This window comes from Lobosporangium transversale (assembly GCF_002105155.1).
Source record: "Lobosporangium transversale strain NRRL 3116 chromosome Unknown BCR41scaffold_3, whole genome shotgun sequence".
In the NCBI taxonomy this organism is placed as follows: domain Eukaryota; kingdom Fungi; phylum Mortierellomycota; class Mortierellomycetes; order Mortierellales; family Mortierellaceae; genus Lobosporangium; species Lobosporangium transversale.
Genome location: NW_019028981.1, coordinates 1,044,417 through 1,067,188, shown reverse-complemented (window position 1 = coordinate 1,067,188; position 22,772 = coordinate 1,044,417). Strand labels below are relative to the sequence as shown.

At 40.0% G+C, this 22,772-nt stretch overlaps 9 protein-coding genes across 9 annotated transcripts; 5 read left to right on the top strand and 4 right to left on the bottom strand.

Moving 5' to 3' along the window:
• The first annotated feature begins 1,181 nt into the window (after positions 1–1,181).
• BCR41DRAFT_346154 (mitochondrial carrier domain-containing protein) lies at positions 1,182–3,321 on the top strand. Its single transcript, XM_022022828.1, has 6 exons — positions 1,182–1,608; positions 1,762–1,814; positions 1,990–2,141; positions 2,276–2,611; positions 2,731–2,897; positions 3,034–3,321. Exons 1-6 carry the CDS (start codon positions 1,384–1,386, stop codon positions 3,292–3,294), a joined length of 1,194 nt encoding a protein of 397 aa, XP_021885571.1. The 5' UTR covers positions 1,182–1,383; the 3' UTR covers positions 3,295–3,321.
• Positions 3,322–3,381: 60 nt separating this feature from the next.
• Positions 3,382–4,518, bottom strand: BCR41DRAFT_383555 (hypothetical protein). Its single transcript, XM_022027479.1, has 3 exons — positions 4,266–4,518; positions 3,936–4,140; positions 3,382–3,827 (listed from the first exon to the last, which is right to left on the bottom strand). The coding sequence occupies exons 1-3, from the start codon at positions 4,442–4,444 to the stop codon at positions 3,492–3,494; spliced, it is 720 nt and encodes a 239-aa protein (XP_021885570.1). The 5' UTR covers positions 4,445–4,518; the 3' UTR covers positions 3,382–3,491.
• A 1,305-nt stretch (positions 4,519–5,823) lies between these two features.
• BCR41DRAFT_418855 (hypothetical protein) lies at positions 5,824–9,847 on the bottom strand. Its single transcript, XM_022029680.1, has 8 exons — positions 9,705–9,847; positions 9,481–9,571; positions 9,280–9,374; positions 9,059–9,174; positions 8,448–8,949; positions 8,138–8,344; positions 7,524–8,039; positions 5,824–7,400 (listed from the first exon to the last, which is right to left on the bottom strand). Exons 1-8 carry the CDS (start codon positions 9,807–9,809, stop codon positions 5,886–5,888), a joined length of 3,147 nt encoding a protein of 1,048 aa, XP_021885569.1. The 5' UTR covers positions 9,810–9,847; the 3' UTR covers positions 5,824–5,885.
• A 745-nt stretch (positions 9,848–10,592) lies between these two features.
• Positions 10,593–11,564, bottom strand: BCR41DRAFT_346129 (AAA domain-domain-containing protein). Its single transcript, XM_022022827.1, has 3 exons — positions 11,317–11,564; positions 11,020–11,165; positions 10,593–10,889 (listed from the first exon to the last, which is right to left on the bottom strand). Exons 1-3 carry the CDS (start codon positions 11,542–11,544, stop codon positions 10,697–10,699), a joined length of 567 nt encoding a protein of 188 aa, XP_021885568.1. The 5' UTR covers positions 11,545–11,564; the 3' UTR covers positions 10,593–10,696.
• On the top strand, positions 11,503–13,786 carry BCR41DRAFT_346128 (hypothetical protein; the record flags this gene model as incomplete). Its single annotated transcript, XM_022022826.1, has 8 exons — positions 11,503–11,559; positions 11,696–11,818; positions 11,937–12,001; positions 12,099–12,183; positions 12,306–12,467; positions 12,585–12,722; positions 12,804–12,962; positions 13,102–13,786. Exons 2-8 carry the CDS (start codon positions 11,754–11,756, stop codon positions 13,781–13,783), a joined length of 1,356 nt encoding a protein of 451 aa, XP_021885567.1. The 5' UTR covers positions 11,503–11,559; positions 11,696–11,753.
• A 370-nt stretch (positions 13,787–14,156) lies between these two features.
• On the top strand, positions 14,157–14,609 carry BCR41DRAFT_346126 (hypothetical protein). The gene is made up of 2 exons (XM_022022825.1): positions 14,157–14,183; positions 14,302–14,609. Exon 2 carries the CDS (start codon positions 14,302–14,304, stop codon positions 14,593–14,595), a length of 294 nt encoding a protein of 97 aa, XP_021885566.1. The 5' UTR covers positions 14,157–14,183; the 3' UTR covers positions 14,596–14,609.
• Positions 14,610–14,987: 378 nt separating this feature from the next.
• BCR41DRAFT_346124 (hypothetical protein) lies at positions 14,988–15,828 on the top strand. The gene is made up of 2 exons (XM_022022824.1): positions 14,988–15,193; positions 15,289–15,828. Exon 2 carries the CDS (start codon positions 15,289–15,291, stop codon positions 15,580–15,582), a length of 294 nt encoding a protein of 97 aa, XP_021885565.1. The 5' UTR covers positions 14,988–15,193; the 3' UTR covers positions 15,583–15,828.
• A 3,347-nt stretch (positions 15,829–19,175) lies between these two features.
• Positions 19,176–20,287, bottom strand: BCR41DRAFT_383551 (hypothetical protein; the record flags this gene model as incomplete). The annotated part of the gene is made up of 2 exons (XM_022027478.1): positions 20,227–20,287; positions 19,176–20,062 (listed from the first exon to the last, which is right to left on the bottom strand). Exons 1-2 carry the CDS (start codon positions 20,246–20,248, stop codon positions 19,176–19,178), a joined length of 909 nt encoding a protein of 302 aa, XP_021885564.1. The 5' UTR covers positions 20,249–20,287.
• A 1,431-nt stretch (positions 20,288–21,718) lies between these two features.
• Positions 21,719–22,741, top strand: BCR41DRAFT_418851 (hypothetical protein). Its single transcript, XM_022029679.1, has 3 exons — positions 21,719–22,098; positions 22,199–22,384; positions 22,482–22,741. Exons 1-3 carry the CDS (start codon positions 21,870–21,872, stop codon positions 22,586–22,588), a joined length of 522 nt encoding a protein of 173 aa, XP_021885563.1. The 5' UTR covers positions 21,719–21,869; the 3' UTR covers positions 22,589–22,741.
• Positions 22,742–22,772: the final 31 nt, after the last annotated feature.

The window sequence follows — 22,772 nt, the reverse complement described above, 5'->3', positions numbered from 1 at the left end:
GCTATTGTCTTTTTACGCTGGACAAGGCTGGGTAGAGTGAAGGGAGGAATGATGACGATGATGGGGATAGCGATAAATGTGACAGCTAGTACTTGGTGTTGGTGTATAAAAAGACGTCGTAGCCTACATGATCAAAAATACATGTCGCAGAAAGAAAGAGGAGCTTCGTCAATAGGCTTCAAAACATAAATATCCACGCCCCTCATGGATCTTTCTTTCTTTGCTGTGTATCTGTAGTCCATCCGTTAAAAATCAAACATGTGAGCAGGGGTATCTTGTTCTTGTGCAGTTAACAGGGAGAGAGGAAAAGAGAGAAAAGATGTTTTGCCAAGGAAAAGGGGGGGGGAAAGAAGCTTTTTTTTTTTTTTTTTTTTTTTTTTTTCCTTTCTTTGCCCTCTGTTGTTTACGTTGGTTGCAATTTTGGTGGCAAAGAAGTTTCATCAGAATTTATAAACTGATCATGTAGAATTGATCTGGACATCACCTTTGTTTTTTTTTTTTTTTTTTTTTTTTTTCTGCTTTACTTTCAATCTAGAGTCTTCACTCTTTGAGAAACAAAAATATCAATTAGAGGATCAGGAGAACATATAAATGAGAAAAAAAAGGTAATCGAATCTTTCGAGATGTTTGTGCCAAGATCAAAAAAAAAATGATGATGCGTTAAAAAAAAGGAAAAAAAAAAAGGAAATTAAATTGCAGATAACTCGTTCCATACGATACATGAATACATGGCGTAAAACAACACCAAAACAACAACAAAAGTAATAGCAGTAATAATATTTGACAAACTCTGGCTTCTTCTTTTCTTTTTCTTTTTTTTTTAAATTACATAGTAGTGCTAATAAAGATCAAAACCTCATCATGCTTATGTTGTATAATTTCCTTCAGCATCAGGGTATTGTTCTTTCCAAGGAGACAATAATGATAATCTTATCGCGCAAAACAAAAAACAAAGAACAAGAATGTTCTCAATGCTTTTATACTTTTTTTTGTCGTCATCATGTGACTCGTAAAATACTAGAACCATGCCATTGGCCATTGACCACTCGGAACGCGTCAAAAATAGCATATATCGTATGTATTTCTACATGTATTTCTTTCCCTCTTATGGCAGGTGTTCAATGGCTCTCTTTTCCTCGTTAATGATTTTTTTTTTTTTTTTTCCTCGTTCGCTTTCTCTGAAATCATTCTTTTTCCTTTCCTCTGCGTTTTTCCACTTCGCTCCACTCCCACTACTCTCTTTCCCTCCCTTCCTCTCCCTCCCTCTTTTTTTGTGTGTTGCTTTCGTTCTCGGTTGTTTTTCATTCCAGTTCATCAAATAGTTAATCGGATCGAGAAACTTTTTTCTGTTATATTATTGTCTCCTTGCTCTTTCACAGAGCCATGTCCTCCAATGGCAACTCTTTCACATCCACACATCCTAATGCCACCATCACCACAGCTAGTAACAGTAATAGTAACAGCAGTAGTAGCAGTAGTGGTGAACAACACCAACACCATAATCACTCCCTTAGCGTCTTTACAACACTCCCATCCGATTCCATAAAACATGCCCTTACACCTGCAAACATTAACGGCAATGCAGAAATGGATCCACCATATGTTGATGTAAGACGCTCAATTCTTTCAGAGTCATTAAAGGATGAATCGAGAACCTTTTTATTACTTATTATTATTATTAGTATTGTTGTTATTGCTGATTTGGTTGTTCACTCATTCGCTTTAATGGTCTATGATCTGGACCTCTTTTCTCTCTGTCAGGTCCTGATTGCAGGAGGATTGGGAGGGACACTTGCCGACTTTCTCTTGCATAGGTAATGAGAAATCTTTTTTTTTTTTATTTTTTTTATTGATCTAATGTAAATATTATTCTAGGACCCTGAGAAACAAAAATTGTGCAGGAACGCTTCCACGTGCACGGACAAGATATTTACCCGGATTTTTATTGTTAATCTTATGGCTCTTGACAATAAACTTTTTTCCCCCTAGTGTTGACACTGTCAAGACACGATTACAAGGACAGCCAGCCGTCAACCCTCCAAAATACCACAACATGTTCCATGCCTACAGTACCATTCTCCGAGAAGAAGGCATATCTCGTGGACTCTACAGTGGTGTTGCCCCAGCCATGACTGGATCTCGTAACGTTTTCCTTTTTTTTTTATAAAAAAAAAAAAAAAAAAAAAAAAAGTCTAAATATTTTTCTTTCATTAGAAAATAGTTACATTAACAGTTTTATACTACATTTACATTTGCCTTTTACGTTTACAATCAGTCCCAGGAACAACGCTTTACTTTGGAACATATGAATATACTAAGCGCACATTGACTGGGGCTGGTTGCCCTGATGTCATTGCTCACCTTGCAGCAGGATCCTTAGGAGATTTCATTGCTTCATTTATCTATGTCCCATCCGAAGTTCTCAAGACCAGGATGCAATTGCAAGGACGATACAACAACCCTTCATTCATCAGTGGATACAATTACAAAAATACATGGCATGCACTTCAGATGATCATCAAATATGATGGCGTAGGGGCTTTGTACCAGGGATACCGTGCTACTTTGCTCAGAGACGTTCCTTTTTCTGCTCTCCAGTTTGCATTCTATGGTAAAAAAAAAAAAAAAAAAAAAAAAAAAAAAAAGAAAAAGAAAAAGAAAAAGAAAAAGGGAAAAAAAAAGATTAATCGATCGACTTTTTTTTTTTTTTTTTTTTTTTTACAATTATAGAGAGATTTAAAGTAGAGGCAAAGAAGTGGGAAGGGCGTCCAGATGGTCAGATGTCAATACCCGTTGAGATGGCCTGCGGAGCAATTGCAGGAGGCATGGCTGGATTCTTAACCACACCTTTGGATGTTATGAAGACTTTACTGCAAACTCAGGTCAAGAAGCCCTCAGTACGTTTATACTTTTTTTTTTTTTTTTTTTTTTTTGCCTAATCTTTTATTATTATTATTATTATCGCTATTTTATTCGCAAGTTAACACTATATATATTTTTTTTGTTACGATCGAATAATATGACTGGTCATAGCCAACTTCAAGTATAACAGGAACAGCACCTGCCATCACCCAAAAGTACTATGTCGGAATCTGGGATGGACTCAAATGGAATTTGAAGCATCATGGCATCATCTCTGGGTTATTCAGAGGCGTAGGACCTCGTGTCTTCTGGACTTCATTACAGAGTGCTATCATGTTTGTGTTTTATGAACAGGCATTGCATTTACAAGAGAACATGCGGCATTTCGGACAATGGCCTTATGGATCAAGTGCATTCGGATCGTCCAGCTGAACAAAGCAAAGCAAAGCAAAACCAACACAAAAAAAAAAAAGAAAAAAAGAAAAAGTTTGAAAAAATCTTTTAAAAATTTCGCGCAATCACAGTATAGAACATTGGTTTTTATCAACTAACAACACCTCATTACGAATTATAGACAAGAAACGAAATATAGAATAAAAAAAAAGAAAAAGGAAAAAGAAAAAAAGAATCTAATATGGTTTCCGTCTATTTGCTAATGACACTCCCGATCCTGTACCACGGAGAGGCCCGCCCCGATTACTATGGCTGTTATGATTACTATTATTGCTACTATTACTATTACTTTTATGGCTGGGTTTAGGAGGCAAGGAAGCATGTGCTGGAGGTACTGGTACTTTGACTGGTTCTGACATTTGTGCCAATTTTCGTTCCATAGCCCTGATCTTTTCATCTGTGCTTGCATTCTTCAATGTGCCTCCAGCCTTGAGTAACGAAAATGCTGTGGGTCGATTCGGATCCATTGTTCGTTTACGACCTTTTTCCCCATCTGATGCTGTTGGTGGTGCCTTTAGTAGAGAGAGAATAAAGCGTTAAATGTTAATATTTAACGATTAAACAATAACGGAGAATCCCCTCCCATTTTTCGATCAAAAACTTTAAAGTTTAATGTATACCATGTTGGCTAATGATACGTTCAATGGACGCATCTTTATACTTTTACGGTTCATATACTTGACTGCATCTGCAGCCTGAGAAGCAGCCTCGAATTCTAAAAAGCAATATCCTCGTGGTGTACCCTTCTTGGCGCCATGCCAATGAAACATGAAGTCAAGCTTTGTGATTTTGCCAAATGGGGAAAAAAGCTTCAATACCATGTATCTATAGAGTAAAAAAAAAAAAAAAAAAAAAATTAGCCGAGTGAGTGAGTGGGTGACATTGAAAGAACCAGCAATGGAGTTCAAAATTAATATACGAGTGCAATAGATCTAGAATTCGATATTTACTCGTCAAGAGATGGGTCTAGGTTGCCGACATATATACGTTTGTCGTCTATCGCAGCTGATCCTTTTTGTGTGGAACCTCCTGATGAGCCACCATGCTGCTGTGTTTTACGGATGGTCAAAGGATTAACCGATGTAGAAGTGGAACTTGAAGGAGAGGTTGAAGAAGAATGAGAAGCCATGCAAACAAATATATTAAAATAGATTAAGATAGATTAAAAAACAAATCAGTAAGAGGTATAAATGGATGTTGAAGGTAATTATTTATGAAAAAGTAAAAAGCATGTCATTATTCTCTTACAAAGATCGAAAAAATACTCACGTGAGCATTGCCCAAAATAGAAAACTTTACGCGTCGTATATGAAACTTATCATTCAGCTTTCCACCTCAGAATCTTTAACATTACTGCATTGACTTCTGGCTTCCACCACGGCGCGGGATGCAGATAAGAAAATGATTAAAGCTAATAATAAATGCCTATGTTGGGACATAAAGTGCAAAAGTAACATTGGTAATCTGAGGGAAATAAAGTCAATTTTTATTCGAGGTTCTATTTAAACTATTTTGGCGATAGAAAACTCTAGAATTTGAGCGAAGCGTTGTATATTCTAATAGATTCTGTTACATAAAGTGCTTCACTCGAATATACTGATCACTCCTCTTTCCGTCCACTCGCGAGCGCCGCTCGATAACCTACGAGGCTTTTTCGCTCCTCTGTAACATTTTTAACGCTACCCGCTTTATCGGGAGTATACAGATCCATCCTTGCATGGGTCTTGAACACCTCCTTGATCTTCCCTCCTGCATCGCCTTTTGCGGGAATATCATGGCCTTGCAAGAGTTTGAGCAGTACATCCAGCACTTTGATATCTTTTTCGACCTCAGATGTTAGACTGGTCCCTGTCTTGACTCGGCTTGTATAAATATTGTTCACTTGATATGTCAAACATGGGTTGAAGGGAGTCCAAGGCGATGGCAATGAGGTCATTTTTTTAAAAAAAAAAAAAAAAAAAAAAAGGCTTAATAAATGCAACTAAGGAGTTCGAGTTACGAGATCTAAAGCTCTAGAAGATGTTTCAATTTACAACGCTTGAATTCGCTTGAACTAATGGCATCGACGGCATTGGCTTGGGAAGACATATTCTTTTTCCTTTTTGTGTAAAATGGAGGGTTAATTTAAAACAGTGGTTGTAGGCGTTGATAGTCTAGAGGAGAGTTGAGATACTGTTTGACTTTCGCTATGCTCGCCTTTTTATTCATTTCCAGGTCAAGGGAGGACCCGTGAAACTGCTGTGTTAAGTATAAGATGATTGGTTGACAACCATTCCATTTGGTGAGACAGTCTAAAGTTGCTATCTGATATACTTGGAAACTTGCAAAATGATTAATGGCCCAGAGCTCGATTGATTCCATTGCTGTGCTCTGTTTGCTCTGTTTGTTTTCATTCGTGTTACACAAAACACGCACAGCTGTGAGACAGTTTAGCTTAAAACGTTAAATTGAAAAAAAAGGTCAAAGTGCTACATTTCTAACCCCTGGTTTCTCAGTTCAATCAGCCTTGTCCACCGATCGATTGATTGGTTTATTTATTATTATTATTTTATACAAAGAGGAAAGTATATTCAAAAGAAATCAGAAGCACGAACACGATGGAGAGGTCGGGACGGAGGAGGAGGCGGTAGTTGTTCCGCGGAAATTGGAATATCAACCTTCTTCTCCACCCAAAGACTCTCCATATCTGAACCTTCATCCTTTTCGGCCCTATCACGATGTCGTGACTTATATTTGCCTGATTTCGATCGCTTGCTTCTATCTGACTCTCGAATTCTGTCTTTACCCCTTTCCCTGTCCTTATCTCTATCTCCTTTATGTGATCGACTGGATGGACTTCTGCTTCTACTACGGGACCTATGCTCCCGATGCCTTTTGCTCTTGCTTTTTGAGGACGATGAAGATTCTTTGTGCTTTCTCCTCCGACCTGTATTGTCTTCATGGTCTGTCAATTCATCTCTGTCAGAGCTCTCGCTGTTGTGGTCTTCTGCGTTATCATGATGTCTTGATTTCTTTCTTCGAGACCTTGACGTCGACCGGTGTCGAGTTTTGGAGCTGTTGGAAAGTTGTTCACGACTTCTTTCTGACCTTGACTTGTGCCGAGAGGATGATCCTTCCTTATAAGACGAGGATGGTCGATGGGAAGATGAGGGTGACAATGTTCTGTGCCGCTTTAAGGAATGAGAATCAGTCTCCTTTGATCCAAAAGATACACTTGATTCATCCAATATTGTGTGCTTCTCTTGTGCCTGTGACAGTTCTGGCGCTGGTGGCCCAATAAAACCATCTGGACTTTCAGAGCGATCGCGCTTATTTCGTAGCGCCTCTGTAGTTAAGCTATCTGCTTCAGAAGTAACAGTATGCTCAACTTCATGTTGACTGGAAACTCGAGTATCAGTCTCAGATGTGGTTCTCTTACTAGCCGTAGTTTTTGGTTTGGCTATGGATAATTTAGGCCCAATCTCATCCGCATCCTCTTCGTCCTCGTCCAAATGAGAAAGATCTGGCTTACTTGATCGAGTCTGGGATATACGTGTTGGTAGTGATGCAGACAATCCACCAGCTCTGTCAGCTTTTCTCGTGAACACGGGCCGGAATGGCTCCCCAGGTCCCTGTTCTGACGCCGGCTCTGGTATTTTTTCCTTCTCAGCCGCTTCAACCGTGGTATTACCTTGATTGAATCCGGGATCATCAGCCTCTAAATCTGTATCTGTATCTGAACCTGAGTCGTCAAAGATGGCTTTAAAGATATCCATCGGAGGACGTTCCTGAATAACTTCGGGCTCCATTTCAGGTTTGGCCTCCTCCGTTTCCTGTTCTCCAGAAGCGATGTCCTGCTGCTGATCTTTGGTACTTTTATTCTCTATAGCCATGCCTTCGCCTGGGATTCTGTTCATCATCATCCTCTCCATGGTCTTCTTATCCAAAAGGTCCTTGACTGCCTCAGAACCCAAACCTTTATGATCTGGGTGCGGATTCGGGACATTGAGCCTTTTGCACAGTAGTTTCGACGGATAGAAATCAACTACCGTACGAGTCAATGGGCCAAACATACCCATTGCAGCAGCTCTTGCAGCTTGCGATTTCTGTGAAAACAAAAAAAAAAAAAAAAAAAATAAATAAATATGCGTGTATGGACGTTGTAAGTATATCATTGACGCTTAACAAATCATATAAAGTATGATATGCGGAAGGGAAACAAAACTTACCGGAACTTCTATTTTCTCGACAACTGGCTTTTGAGCCCCTGACCTTTCTGCGGCTTTGATATCTTCTGCAGACCTCAGACCAGCTGTAGGCTGTGCAAACTCAATCACCTTAGTGGCAGCTGTGAATCTGTTAGCCATTGACGATGACAGAGGCTTGAATATCCTTGCCGCTTGTACAAATTCGTTCAGTTCTTTAGTCATATCCTCTGCTGAAAATCCTGGAACCAATTCGATTTTCTCGTCCAAGATCCCAGCTTGTATGTTTAAATATTGTTTATACCGATTCTGTTTTGGGATGTTGTCGCCAAAAGGTATGAAGCCTCGTAATGCAGCTTCAGCTGCGGCCTTTTCGATTTTAGGTACTTCCCAATGATCTTTTCTAAGGCGCTTGTCACCTTCTGTATCCATAACAAAACCGAGAATGTTATCCAAGTGGCTCTTGTTTTCAGCAGACATGTATTCAAACACAGATCTACGAGGTGCATCGATAGGGGTTTCCCCTAGAATCAATGCACGCTGAATAGTAAGACATTAAGGAATATATGAGTGAGTTGCATACGATATAGAATTAACATTCTGATCCCAACACATTCATGAAATGGCAATTTACACACATCGTCCGCAGTAAGCTTGGGCTGTTCGTGCTTATTGGTCTGTTGAACGGGTTTTACATCATCGGGGAAAATGTGGTGCGGAACAAAATCATCAGGCACTTTCGGAGCTGAATACCACTTCATAGGCTTGGAAGGGGCTGCTGCTAGTACAAATCCGGGAAGAGGACGTCTCCCATCGCTGCAGCATATTGAACTCAAACCTTCTGGCTATTGGTCATCAGAAAAACATCTTTCCTTTGTTATTTACCAATCTCTTTCTTGGTTACCCAGTAAGAAAGAGATACTTCTTATCAGTAGCTAGCTGCTTTACCTGAAACCTTTTTGATTCATCGAGACTTTTCCTTCGAGATCTAGGTCTATCCTCTAAATCCATGGCTAGATCAAACGAGCGCAAAGGTCCAGGTCCTGATCCATACACATCATCTTCATCGTCGTCGTCATCAAACGCCCCAAACCCAAAGGTAGCCTTTTTGCCTTCTGATTGCGAAGAGAGATATTTTGACTCTTTCTCTGATTGCAAAGACCTATCAAATTCTGGTGCATCCCTGTATGGATCATAACCTAACCCCTGGCGATTAGTTTTGTTGGTGAAGATCACAATAGCAGAATCTATGGGAGCGAATGATACATTCGTGGGAATATCTTCATCTGAGATAGGCCCATCTTCTGGTTTTCGTTGTCGCCTCGAAACACGCGGACCAATTCCCTGTCCTGGCTTCCATCCCATCCGTTTTAAGAGACGAATCCCTACTGGCTCGGAGCTAGGAACTACCAGATCATCAATTAAGGTATCTGGAAGGGCTCCTAGTATACTATTCCGGTATAGATATAAAATATGACGTGAGGCATTAGAATGGTAAACCTAGTAAAACCATAGAAAATGAACAGTTCAAACTTTGCATGGGACATCTTTGATCATACCCTCCGGACTCTTGCATGTGCCTTGCAGTCGCGCGCTTGTGTTCCAGATCACGCCTGGAAGACCCAATGGTATCGAAGTCGCTCGTTGCCACAAGGCGAGCAGAATCCGAAAGCATCTATTGCAATATTAAATAACAATCATACCAACCAATTAATTAATTTCCATGATGCCATGCTTGGAGTCTGATGCATCTATACACTTATCTGTTAATTTACCATACCTGCTTGTCCTCTTCATCCATGAAATCTTCAGGTCTTGCGATTTTCCTCTCCGATCGCTTGTCTCTGGAAGACACGAATTCTGATGGCGCCCATCCTACAGTGTCATAACTCCGCCGTCAGTATTTTATATGCCTTAAAGAAAATGCAATTGGTCGCTCTTTTTTTTTTTTTTTTTTTTTTTGTGAAAAAATAACTGGTACCTTCTTTCGATCCCACAGTGTTGTAATAACCTGCTGAGAATCCGCCTGTGAAAGCGCCATGGAACCTCCTGCGTCCTTGTTCGTCTCGCACCTGCATTTGATATTTTCAATTGATATAAAGTATTTGAAAGGGAAAATGAACATGCTAGTTTTTTGCGTGTGTTGTGTTTGCTATTGTACGTCTAAAAGCGCCCTATTTTTTTATTGGGTGAACACTGACTTGCCTCTAGATCCCTAGTTGGGTTTGGCTTTTTTGGTTCACCATATATGTCGGTCTTTTTTATCTGCGGTAATGGTGTTCCAATGAGTACATACGACTCATCCGACATTGCGAGTGTTGAATGAAGTTTCTTTTAAAGAATGAAAAGTGTGGTTGTCATGGCATACTAAAAAAAAGTACCGCGCCATTTAAGAGTCAAAGCCACAGCCTAATCTTTTCTGTTACATGTCAGTGTAAACGAAGAAAGAGCGGTTTAGGTGATCAGATTATTATTGTCAAGCCTAGAAATTTTATTCAACAGGAACTGATTTCGCTATTCTTTCGGGTATAAAAGTTGTTTTAGGCTTCGTGTAAAGAATGGCGGGTCCCAATCTGATGAATAGTCTCGTCAGCGAATATAAACCGGTCGGACTGTCCAAGGTAACTGTTCCTTCTCAAATATGTGACGAGAAGCATGATGGACCTCAGTCAACTACGCCTTCCTCCATTCAATGCGGGTTTAAATCCTTCTTTTTTAATATTTCCCTGAATGGTATTGCTTTAAATTGAATATGTACATGAGTATCTCGATCCTATTCGAGCAAATGCTGTCAGCTCAACGAGAGACTGTAGCCCTTCCAGTTATTGCAAGGCACCATCTGAATGAATTAGGTGCCAATGGAAGGAGCCTTGGTTTTGCAACTGGAATATTTTCTTTGTCATTTTGATAAATCTTTGACACTGACCTAAAGAGAGTTTGAGCAAATCTTTTCACTCCTTTTTAATGGCATTCCTTTCTAAAAGCAATACCTTTTTCTAAAGCGAAAATGTGTGGAGGTAAAACTGTAGATGACTATGAGAGGATAACTCAAATGTCTATCCAGGGATGGGACCTAGAAAACAATCGGGTATTGTCTATATGATTATTTTATTCAGCTATTGTTACAAATGGTTTACATCGTTGTGATGGAGACGACTGAGTTGGCGATAGTTGGATATGCTTCAACACTGCTGGTTTTACTTGGCATTGTCAATAACCCACTGTTCTTTCCATGCCTTAATTCTTGCCACATTTTCCTCCATTTCATCAATACTGTTGCTTTGCAATTCAATCACAATCTCTTCTGCGTACGATTCGCGAGCATCCTCAAGAACCACCTGCATGATTTCACACTCCATGTTTTCATTAATCTTTTTAGCATTGTATCCACTATGGAGAGGGAAGAAGAAGAAAAAAGGCGATAGAATGGTTATTATTCATTTGAATAAAGCCATGTCATTAACCAAAGTAATGATGTGGCAGCTGATTTGGAATGAATAATTGATGATACACATCTTACCGAGATTCAAGACGTGGATAGAGTACACTGTTGTCAGTGCGAAGAACAATTACAAGATCAAACCATCTCTCAGGAAAGATATCGCAGGTATGGAAATCTACGATTTTCCCCCCTGGTTTCATCATGTCTTCCATCTCGTCGATGAGCTATATAGGTGTAGTTTTCTGTTAATTTATAAACGTCCTTGGATTGCGCAAGTAACAAATGATTTTTCCTTTCAGATCTTTTACTAATACTCGAGCCTCGAAAGTGAAATATACAAAAAGCTAAAAGTAAGAATGGTATGCTGGTGTTTACCTTGTCTTCGTCCAGAATATAGCTATCAAAATCAGTATCGAGTCCTTCATGTAGAGATTTTGTTTTAACCAAGTCGCCAACGTTAAGATGGGTCAGACCAGTCGCTTCAGCTGCCATTTCCGAAGTAGTAGTCTTGCCTGTCCCAGGCGTCCCTGTAATGAGAATGTTGGGTAAACTTCGGGGGTAGTTGGGCACATCGCCGTAATCCGAGCCTGAATCAGAGTCCATATTTTCTTTCTGAAGGTGGGTAAGGATGTAAAAAAAAAAAAGAAAAAGAAAAGGCAACTTGATCAAAAGCAAAAGCCACTCTAGGACAAAATGGGCTGTGCTGAATCGGTTGTCGCCCAACTCCAAATTGATGATGCAAACGTCTCCTTAGTCTCTTTCTTCGTCACCACATCCACTATTTTTTTTCAAATTCAACAAACACAGCTATCATGGCAGCATTGGAAGAATCGCGTCTCAAGGATGCCATCAAGTTCATGCATGAGGCAGAGAAAAAGTATTGCCATTTGCTTGTCTTTTATCACAAACATTCTGTGAAATAACATGTGGTCAAATGAATGCATAACGCCATGAGTCTCATCGCATGTCATTTCTTCATCCTTTCTGTGCCACAGCACCCAAAAGAGCTTCTTTAAGAAACCGGACTGGGATATTGCTGCGCAATACTACGAGAAAGCAGGTAAGGTATTCAGCCAAATTGCGAGGTACCATGCAGCTCAATGTGCACACTTGAACCTGTATCACTCATACATTCTGTTTTGTTTTAATCCTTTCAGCGCAATCATTCAAAGCTGGGAAGTCATATGAGCAGTCAGTTCAAGCCTTTATCAAAGCCTCTGATGCTATGGTCAATGCCACTAGGTATGGTTCCGCTAAAGTAGTATCCAGTAAAATTCCACATTTCTGTGCTTTTTCTATCATCTCTTTCTGATTCATTATTCTTTATATATATTTGTTTATTTATTTTTGATCACTCTACATAGTTTCTTCATGGCGGGTCGTGCTCTCGAAAACGCTGGAAATGTATGTCTGCAGAACCTGGGACAACCCGAACGTGCCGCAGACATTTTCAAGCGTGCTAGTGAATTATTTATCCAAAACATGACCCCTGATCGTGCTGCGGAAATGTTGGAAAAGGGCGCGAAGTACGTGAAGAGAGACAAACTCTGTTATGGTGTTAAAAGGCGTTTACTATGTGCCATCAACATATTATTGTTTAAATCCTCACCTATGGCAAAACACATCTCTTGTCAAAACAATAGAGCTATGGAACCCATTTCTGTAGATGCTGCCATGGATTTGTATATCGGAGCCTGCAACATATATGAAAGTGAGGACCGTGCCAAATATGCCACAGACACATATAAGCGAACCATTGCTCTTCTCGTCAGAAACAAGAGGTAAGAAATCTGCAGGTTTTTTTGTGATTTACCAATGCGCCTGAATTAGTGAGTTAGCTTACTGATTTTAATCCAATGCAGATATGAGAAGGCAACCGAGATTTTGCTTCGACTTGGAAAGGTGCAGAGTGACTCTGCCAACAAACATGCATATTACAAAACCCTTTTGAGTATTGTTATTGTACAGCTCGCAGCAGGAGACGAAGTCGAAGCCGGCAAAAGATTCCAGGAGTTTTGTGCGTAAGGATCTCTCCCTTCGCTGCAGTTATTTTTAGTGAATTGGGTCGCTTTTATTATTATTATTATTTTTTAATGATCATCCCTCCGCTTACATATTTTTGTTTTCTTTCAAAAAAAAAAAAAAAAAAAAAAAAAAAAGCGTTGATGGATTTATTCGCTCCGAGGAGTCTGCAGTAGCACATGCCATGCTAGATGCATTTGAGCACCGCGACCAAAATTACTACAATCAGGCCGCTGCGCGCCAACATGTTGGCTTCCTCGATAATGAGGTCGCTCGTCTCGCCCGTAATATTGTTATTTCGAGTGATCTCATCTCGGGAGGTGGATATGTTGATCCATCTTCTGGTCCACAAAACCCTTCCCCCGGTCCTCCCAGCGGGGTCTACAACAGCAATAGCAACAGCAACAATGGTAACAGTGGATATCAGCAACAGCAGCCACCTCATAATGGAAACCAACCCTACTCCCATCAACAGCCACCTCATCTTTCACATCAGCCGAATCCTTACCAACAACAGCCACCTCGACCCGAGTCTCGTGGTTATAACACGCAACCCAGTACGATCTCTAGTGGCGGATACAATATTACGCCTACTATGGGTGGCCAAGCCCCTATGCACCCTGGAGAGGAACGTAGTGAATCTGACTGGCAAGCCCTAACAGGTGGGCCATCAGCTCCTGCACCGGCACCTCATTTTCATCATCAACAACAGCCACCACAACGCCAACAACCTTATCCTCAACAGCAACATGGGCAGCAAGGCGGAGTACCGCCAAGTCGCAACTACTATCAGGATGAAGAGGATGAAGATCTGCTGTAAGAGTCTTTTTAAACTTTTAACAATAGATAGTATCTGTTTTAGTAACAATAATAATGACAACAATAAAGAAGGAAAAGAGAAAGAAAATATATCCTAATGGGTGTGATGGAAGCATGAGCTTATAAAAATCGGAGTAGTAGCAATCAAGGTCACTAATGCGTCTGATCCCAAGACTGGATTATAGCCCATGCATCCCGCAAATAAATACTTAAGCAGATGTAAAGAACAGGAACGGAGAATATCCTTACAGCCATAGGCAAGTAGAGCGATCAAAGGTCATTGTGTTGTTTTACAGCTTTACAAGGACTCCTTTTGTTTATAAAGACAGCTTTACATCCTCACTTCTTCATTCTTCGCTCTCCACTCTTTGTCTCTTCAACACTATTCATTTCGATTCAAGGTAAAAAATCCTCCGATATTTCCCCTCTTCCGTCGCCATGTTGAGGTTAACTGATCGGGCTTTTTTTTTTTTTTTTTTTTTTTTTTTTTTAAAAAAAAAAAACCTATTCTGTGCGCAGATGAAGCCTGTTATTATACTATGCGCATTGCTGGTTGCCTCTCTCACCGCAGCTAAGCCAAACTATTCATATAAAAGATGTATAAGAGCATATGGACCCTCTTCCTTTGTCTGCGATGATCTTTGCAACATCTGTAAGTGCGCTCGGTACGGATTAATCAGCACCGAAAAAGCTTGTCCTCCATACGATTTCGAAACCTGCAAAAAGGTCAAAGGCACTGGTAAATGGCCGTGCTATTCCGGAAACAACATATGCCGGTGCGCCCCTGAAGGAATTGAAGTTTGTGGTCTTTAAAATCAATAAAGTTCCTAAAAATATTAAATGGAACCCTTCAACAAGGTAGAAACATCTATAGAGCTCCTGATGCACGCATTCGCTTTTGGCTTTTGCGGAAAGAATTGGACAGAATAGATATTTTTTTTAATTGAGGGTTTAAAATGCACAATCGGCAAAACGAAGCCGCTAATGTCTGTATCTCCTAATGTATGATGGGATATAGTGAGCAAATAGTTGGACAAACATAAAGCATTAAGAACGGAGGACATCCTGCAACCAAATCATAGGTCAAGGGTCTCAAAAAAGCGGAAAGTAAGCTGAAGGTCACTCAGAAGATCAAAAAATGAATGATTTTTTAAAATAAAAAGTAAAATAATGAAATATTAAGAATGGATGCCCTTTGATTATAAAAACGCCATTACATCTCTATTTCCTCTTCACTCTTCACTCTTCACTCTTCACTCTTCACTCTTCACTCTTCACTCTTCACTCTTCACTCTTCACTCTTCACTCTTCACTCTTCACTCTTCACTCTTCACTCTTCACTCTTCACTCTTCACTTCTCACTCTTCACTATTTATCACTCTTCAAAATCGTTCAGTTTAATTCTAACTAAGTACGGAATCATCCGATCTTTTTCTCCTTTCGCCCCTATGTAGAGCTTGACTAATTGGGTATATTTTTTTGTTCTCAATCTCCCCCAATGTCCAGATGAAACCTTGTGTTGTACTTTGCACGATGCTAGTTGCCTCTCTAGCCGCAGCGTATCCAGATTATTCATATAAAAGATGTATTAAGGCATATGGTACCTCTTCCTTTGCCTGCGATGACCTCTGCAACACCTGTGCGTGCGCTCCGGATGGTTTAGTTAGCACTGATCAAGCTTGTCCTCCATACGATTTCAAAAAATGCAAGAAGGTCAAAGGCATTGGTGCATGGCCGTGTAATGCCGGAAACAATATGTGCCGGTGTGCCCCTAGAGGAGTAAAAATCCTCGTTCTGTAAAGTCACTGAAGCTTCCAAAAATAAAAAAGCTCCAAGTTAAAGGCCATGTTTTACAATACACCCTTAAATTTATATAAAAGCGTCCTTTGACTATCGAGGGCTGTACACCTCTACTTCTTCATTCTCTTCTCTTCTCTCTTCTCTTCTCTCCGCTTTCCACTCTCATTCTTTGTCTTTCTTCGACATTATTCGTTTTAATCCAAGGTAGAGAACCCTTCATTGCTTTCCCTTATTCGCCGCATGTAGAGCTATTCTGCTTGGATTTACTTATTATAATTTTTTTAAAAAAAAAAAAAAAAAAAAATCTCTCCTATACCCAGATGAAGTCTTTTATTGTATTTTGTACATTGTTGGTTGCCTCCCTCGTCGCAGCTAACCCAGGCTATTCATATAAAAGATGTATAAAGGCATATGGCCCCTCCACCTTTATCTGCGATGATCTTTGCAACTTCTGTTCTTGTGGTCAGTACGGGCTTATTAGCACTAAGATAGCTTGTCCTCCATACGACTTTGAAAGATGTAAAGAGGTCAAAGGTACTGGTAAATGGCCGTGCTATTCCGGAAACAACACATGCCGGTGCGCCCCTAAAGGGATCGAAGTTGTCCATCCTTAACGTGCCCTTATTTTTTTAAAAAAAAAAAGTAAAAACAACAATAACAACAATAAACCGACATAGACTACAATTAAGCCATGTTTTCTTGATGCTACAATGATTAAATCAAATTCCTGTTTCCATGGGGAAAAGCTGTTCAACTAAAAAAAAACAAAAGTAAACAGATTGAAACCCTTCCATATCGATATTTTTTGTCTGAGAGATGAAGCTCTCCCTTGTGAATCAATATGGATTTTTGAAATTTTGATGGTAGCACTCAGGCTCAGACCAATCCATCGTGAAAGACTTTCTATAGTTTCAGTAATAGTCCTAGCCAGGCACAAAAATATAGCTTTCTGGTTTTGTCAATACTATCTAGCTGGTGCTGAATGAAAATTTCTCGGTTAAAGGCAGCTCTACTTGACCAAAGTTAAAGGGGTTCAACCATAGTTCGAAAAAGCAATTCGTGCCATGTTGTCGCAGTTCGTGCACACGCATACTCTTCAACTTATTAGGTTGATCAATATGAAGGAGACAGCTTGCATAAACTTTCCATCGAGCGTGCTTCTAGAGGAAGAAGCATGCAAATGTAAAAGATGCTTAGAACATGGATTTCGGGAATGGTTGTATGTATTATAATCCTATCACTCATTGGCAAGTGACGAAAAGTAGATCAGTGGGCCACACTGTTCTCTTATCATCCTCTTCGTTCGTGGACCGCGTGGTTATAGGTGGTAATCTAGTAAAAATAAATAAAGGCGAGGCGAAAGACATAATTGTTCGCATGATGGTCAAGCACCGTGATCTGGATGCAATCTCATCTGTCCTGCTAACCTATTGGTCCATCCATCTAGTACACATTTTTTTTTTTTTATTTGTTTCTTTTTACGTGTCTAGTTGCACATTCGGCTAGATAACTATGATAACTTCCTTGAGAAAGGTCAACATTCACCTCTACTTATTGGCTTTGGGTTATTTCTGCGCAACTATACGGCATTCGGGCGTTTACTGCACAGTAATTCATGGTCGACTAAATCACATGTATTGTGGAGTGACTATTTTTGAAAAGGACAAGGACTGTGGCCAATGTAAGCAAGCCTAATGAGTTAGGAAGAGTGGATACAAGAAAATATGGATATCAGAAGTAGTTCAAAGAAAAACTAAAGCGTAAGCCATCGCCAAACATCGACAACTTGATCAAATAGAAGAAAAAAGACCCATAACGACCTCCCTTAGAAAACCAGTCGGAGGATCGGCAGCCGACTATATACCTCACATCTGCAACCATTTTTCAACAAAGTACAGGGTTATCTCGATTGGCATTCCTAATTATTTTCAGATAAAGATGACAATTGGTATTGTGGTGATCCCAAAGGCACGGTTTATTAACCTTCATTTCTGCAATAGCACAGTTCAGCCCAACAGAGGGTAGCTCCCGCGGAGGTAGAATGGGCGGGAAAGCAAAAGAAGATAGGCAGGCAAGCAACGTAGGTTAGAAAGATATAGGTGCATACACTCCCATGGGTAAAAAGATGGATAATTGGCATTTAGGGAGCGGTATGGCTTATTAATCTAGCGCTTGCCGCAACTTGACATTGAGTAATATATGGGGTACATATAGAGGGCATGTTACATTGTCAGCGTCAGAAATAAAGAATATATCGTTTGGTTATTTAGTCAACAAAAACACAAAAAGCATAGATATAAAAAAGCGCAGAGAATTGACATATGCCAACTCTGAAAAGTTCTGCTTGCCGCAGTAGAGTCCATCATTGAAGAGAGAAGAACACTGGAAGCAAACAAGAAAGAAATAATAATAATAAGCTTCCATGCCTGTGCTCCTGAGAAAGAAAGGAAAACGAAGAGAGTAAGGAAACTGCTTGTGAGTATGGGTGGCTTCGTTTACGGTCACACCAGTCTAATGCTTTGCCGGGGCTCGCCTTAGGCAGAATTGCTACAAACAACAATTACACACAATTATATAAGCTGTGGTCAGGCCCGAATAAAAATCAATACCTCTTTAAATAACTCTCCTGTCTAGCATGGTCACATTGGTCTTCGCACCACTAGGTGGGTTGAAGAAGCTCTGGCGCTTTTTGAGCCACTTAGGGTCAATACAACTTTGCTCATTTTGGATTTATGGCATAACTCAGTTGGAAATGATGGAGCTCTGGCATTATCTTACGCGCTAAAGGGCAACACAGCTTTGATCACGTTGAACTTGAGTCACAATTCATTTGGAAAAGAAAGAATTATAGCGCTGTCAGAGACACTCAGGATCAACACAACTTTGACCGATCTGAAAGTATGGAGCAGTTCACTTGGGGGGAAGGAGCCTAGTACTGCTAGAAGCAATCAAGACTAGCACGATTTTGACGACTTGAATTTGAGATACGACTCAATTGGAGATGAAGGGGTTCTTGTATTGTTAGAGGCGCTCAAGCCTAATGCGACTTTAACCACTTTGGACTTGACTAACAACTCATTAGTGGAGGAAGGACGCTGGCATTATCAGAGGCACTGGAGTCTAACACAAGTTTGACGACGTTGGGCTTGTGACGTAACTGAATTGGAGATGTAGGAGCTTTTGCGCTATCAGAAGCACTCAAGATTAACACAGCTTTGGCTAGTCTGAACTTGGGAGACAACTTAATTGGGGACAACCAGTATGAGGTTGATGGAATGGCATTGTCAGAGGCACGCAAAGCCAACCCGACTTTGGCCATTCATGAACGAGGGAGCCTTGGTCGATAGCCAAGAGGCTCTGGTGCTAATAGAGACCTACAATGTTGACTTGCCAAATATAAATCATTTTTGGGTCATTTGATTGATTTGGCCGTTGAAATAGGGTAAGTGTATTTAAGGGATTCGCCCGATTTTAATAATAGCTAGCTTGTAGCAGATAAGGAACCATTGCGACGTTGCTTTTTGATCCTTTGATATATACTTATTACTGATTAACGGAACTAAAGTGAGGAATATATGAATACTTTTTATGCTTTACTCGCTGTCATAGACTTCGACTTCGACAACTCCATCGATGACCGGATTGCCGACATAGTTGGGGTTAGATTTAAGGTTAGCCTTATGCTGTTCCATTGAGACCTTGACTTTCTTGATCTTGGGGATCTTGCCATCGTAGCGGGCGTTGCTGACCTTGTTTCTAGGGGTGAGCACATCATAGAGATCGCAGCGATTGTAGGTGCCAGGCAGAGAATCTCTCTTCCAGCTTGACATGCCCTTGCAGACATCCTTCATCGCATCATAGCCCTTGCTGGCATCGTGCATCACACCTGAGGTCATACTCTGTCGGAACGTGCGCAGTTTCTCGACATTGAACGAGTAGGTATTTTTGAATTGCAACCACCCAATGTTACCGATGAACATGCACTTGTGTTGGTAGTTCCCGGTCGAGTGGGTGTTATAAGCCCAGTGATGACCACACTCATATGTCATATCTCCAGTGACAATGATCTTCTCGTCATAGGGGTGCATGTCACCACTTCCATAGCTGAATGACAAGTGATCAATGCAAAGCGCATGCTTTTCAGCATGGACCTCGATAACCGTGTTTCTGAAGCCGGAGCCCATAGACTTTTTCTTCATAGCTGTCTTTCCAGATTGCCAGCATTCGCCATTTCCAGTAAGACTAGGGTCAGTCGAAAGCCAGGTGCATCCACCACCCCCACCACCATGGTAGCAGACACCTAGGGATGATCCACCAGAGAAGTCAACGCTAGCGAGCACCCCTCGAGCAGTAATGGCGGTCTTGGACTTTTCGGCTGAAATGAGACTGTAGAGGTCGAAGGCCTTGCCAATGACAGTACCGACAGTTTCGAGGGAGATAGCAAGGGCCGGTGTACCGAGAAGTGCTATGGCAAGAGCGACTGGAAAAATCATAATTATATATTTGTAAATAAAGAAAAAAAAAATGATCACCTTTTGGTTAGTAGTGTATTTTACGGTATTTAACGCACAAAAGAGTATTAAGCAGCTTTAGGCATGTTAAGATGAAGGCAGAGCAAAGGACGGTTGTTGATCCCAACAATACCTTTAGCTGATTTAAAAAGCATCTTGTTAGGCTTGGAGCAAATCAGGGGAGAAAATGATCTAGGAGGTGAGGATCGAAGTTGTAATGAAGAATCCTAGGAGCAGGGATATATCCTCCTTTTTATATTTTCTTTCTATTCAACAAGAGCCGTTACCTGTTTATCACAAGAATCTCAACATCTGTTTGTACTTAACATACGCATGTTGGGTGCTATATTAGGATTGGGACAGAGTCAGAGGCTTGCATTTCGGTGCTGAATAATAATAGAAATCATATGAGTGAATTGAGAGGAATGAAGGGACAATTGTTGTATCTTTAGGAAGTAAAGCACAAGTTAACTTTTCAAGTAAAGTGCAGAGATTGGTGGGTTTGAAACAGCTCCAAATCCTGGGAATAGAGGGATCAGATGAGAGCGTGAACAGACAATTAAAACTCTCTTCGACAGAAACTGTGCTTGAAATAGATAAATTTGGTTAGCAATAGGAATGTACAGTACATGTACAGTACATATGCTAGACACGAATAAAGTTCAGGGACTTGTTGGTAGAGAATTCTCAGTTTGGTTGGGCTCTATTCTGGATTCTGGAATGACCTGAATCTTTGAGCTCCCATCCACCTGGAGCTTAAATTTATTGCATCCGATTCTTTAATGCTGCACCAAATCTTTAAAGTTCTATATTGTTTAACTTTAACATACATGTGCATTTGGGCTGTTGCATTCTGAGGAAGACAAAATAGGTGACAAAGCAACAGTAAAGTCTCAGCTTAAAGATCATTTCTACCTCGTGAAGCGAGGAAAAGAGGAAAAAATAAAAACCAAAGTGGTCTGGATCTTTTGTTTCTTCTACTCTCCTAGCTTCTGGTCAACAGCCTTTTTTATTATTTTATTTATTAATTTGTTTACATGCTAATGCACGTAAAAAAGGTTGATATCGATCCACGGACAAGCATTGTTCTTGAAATTCGGATCAAATATTTAATGGCTTCCAACATGTTTTCCTAGAGAAAAATAGTTGACGCGTTCAACAGTATTATTTACAAAGTAGTCTTTAAAATGGCCACTAAAATTCAATGAACCCATATTTTTTATTCAAATGTGTTGATGCACGTTTTCTAGGAACAGCTGGAGCCAACTGCATATTGTTACATCCCTCATCAGCACTATATCCATCTGCTAATAACGCTTGCTCTTCATGTTCAAGGAATGATATAATCAGGTACTAGGACTTAGATAAGATCATGCTACTCTCCTTTAACATCTTCCTTCTTTTCCTTCAACGGAGTGTAGATTGATTTTCTACTATGATTGCCTTTGCTTTCTCACCTTCCTCTTTTTGTTCTCTCTCACGTGGTGGGACAAAAAGGACATCAATCTTGAAATGTTTGAGAGCACACCACTAAAGATAATTTGGTCACACAATATTGATTGGTTGGTCCACTTCATTTTCCCACCATACACATCATCTTTTTTTGTCTAATCCCACATTCCCATCTTTTTTTTTTTTATTTTTTTATTTTTTTATTTTTTACTTCTTGTATCGTCAGACTCGAGCAGGATCAGGAAGAAGGAAAACACACATATCAAAGCAATTGCTAATCATAAGAAGAGGACGGGAGACAATTATACAATTACATCTCCAGTGATGACCAAAGCAGCAAAACCACTCAAGCCTAGTAAGGCTGCAAAACAACAGCGCAGACAAGCAGTCAACTCCAATCCATTTGCAGGGTCCTCTCTATTCGAAAAATCAGAACAATATATCAAGGATGCTCCTGACGGCAAACCATTCGAGGACATGGCCTATTTCATCCTCGCCTTCCTCTTGTTTTTCATCTGGAGATTAGCTGTCGCTGTTCAGAGTGGTCATCAAGGTAACGTTTTCTACAAAAAAAAGAAAAAAAAAATAGTCGATCACTTTAACTAACCAAAGTCTTTTTTTAAAATATATAATAATATATCCACATATATCAGGAGCTATTGGAGTCTGGAGCTTGTTCACATTCGGAACGATTACAGTGATCAACATCTGGACTTTCTTCTTGGTGATGGTCTCTGCAAGGAGTCGAGGGGATATTGGTATCCTTAAGATTCACGATGGCGATCTCTGGCGCTTCACGGCTCTCTCTGGAGTTATTGGTGCCTGGGCTGGAATTCTTTGTAAGTTTTTTTTTTTTTTTTTTTTTTTTGCATATTGTATGTGTATAAAAACGTTGTAGTATCCTTTATTAAATTCAAATCAATCAATCATATATAGTATTCAAGTACAAGGGTGAAGAAAAATCGTTCATTTTAAAAGTTCTTGCTGCCACCGCTATTAACGCCTTATGGGCAGCAATTTACATACGCTACTACTTGGGTTGAAGAAAAGAACCTTTGCATCAAAGTATCATTATCCGCATTTTCATGGCAGTATCAGTACTTAATATGTAATGGCTATTTTTTTCTTTCCTTTATATATATATATATATTTAATATCCGGACAGGGTTCTATGTTTGATAAAAGAAACAATGAAGAAAAAAAAAAAGAAAAGAAAGAAAACAATAA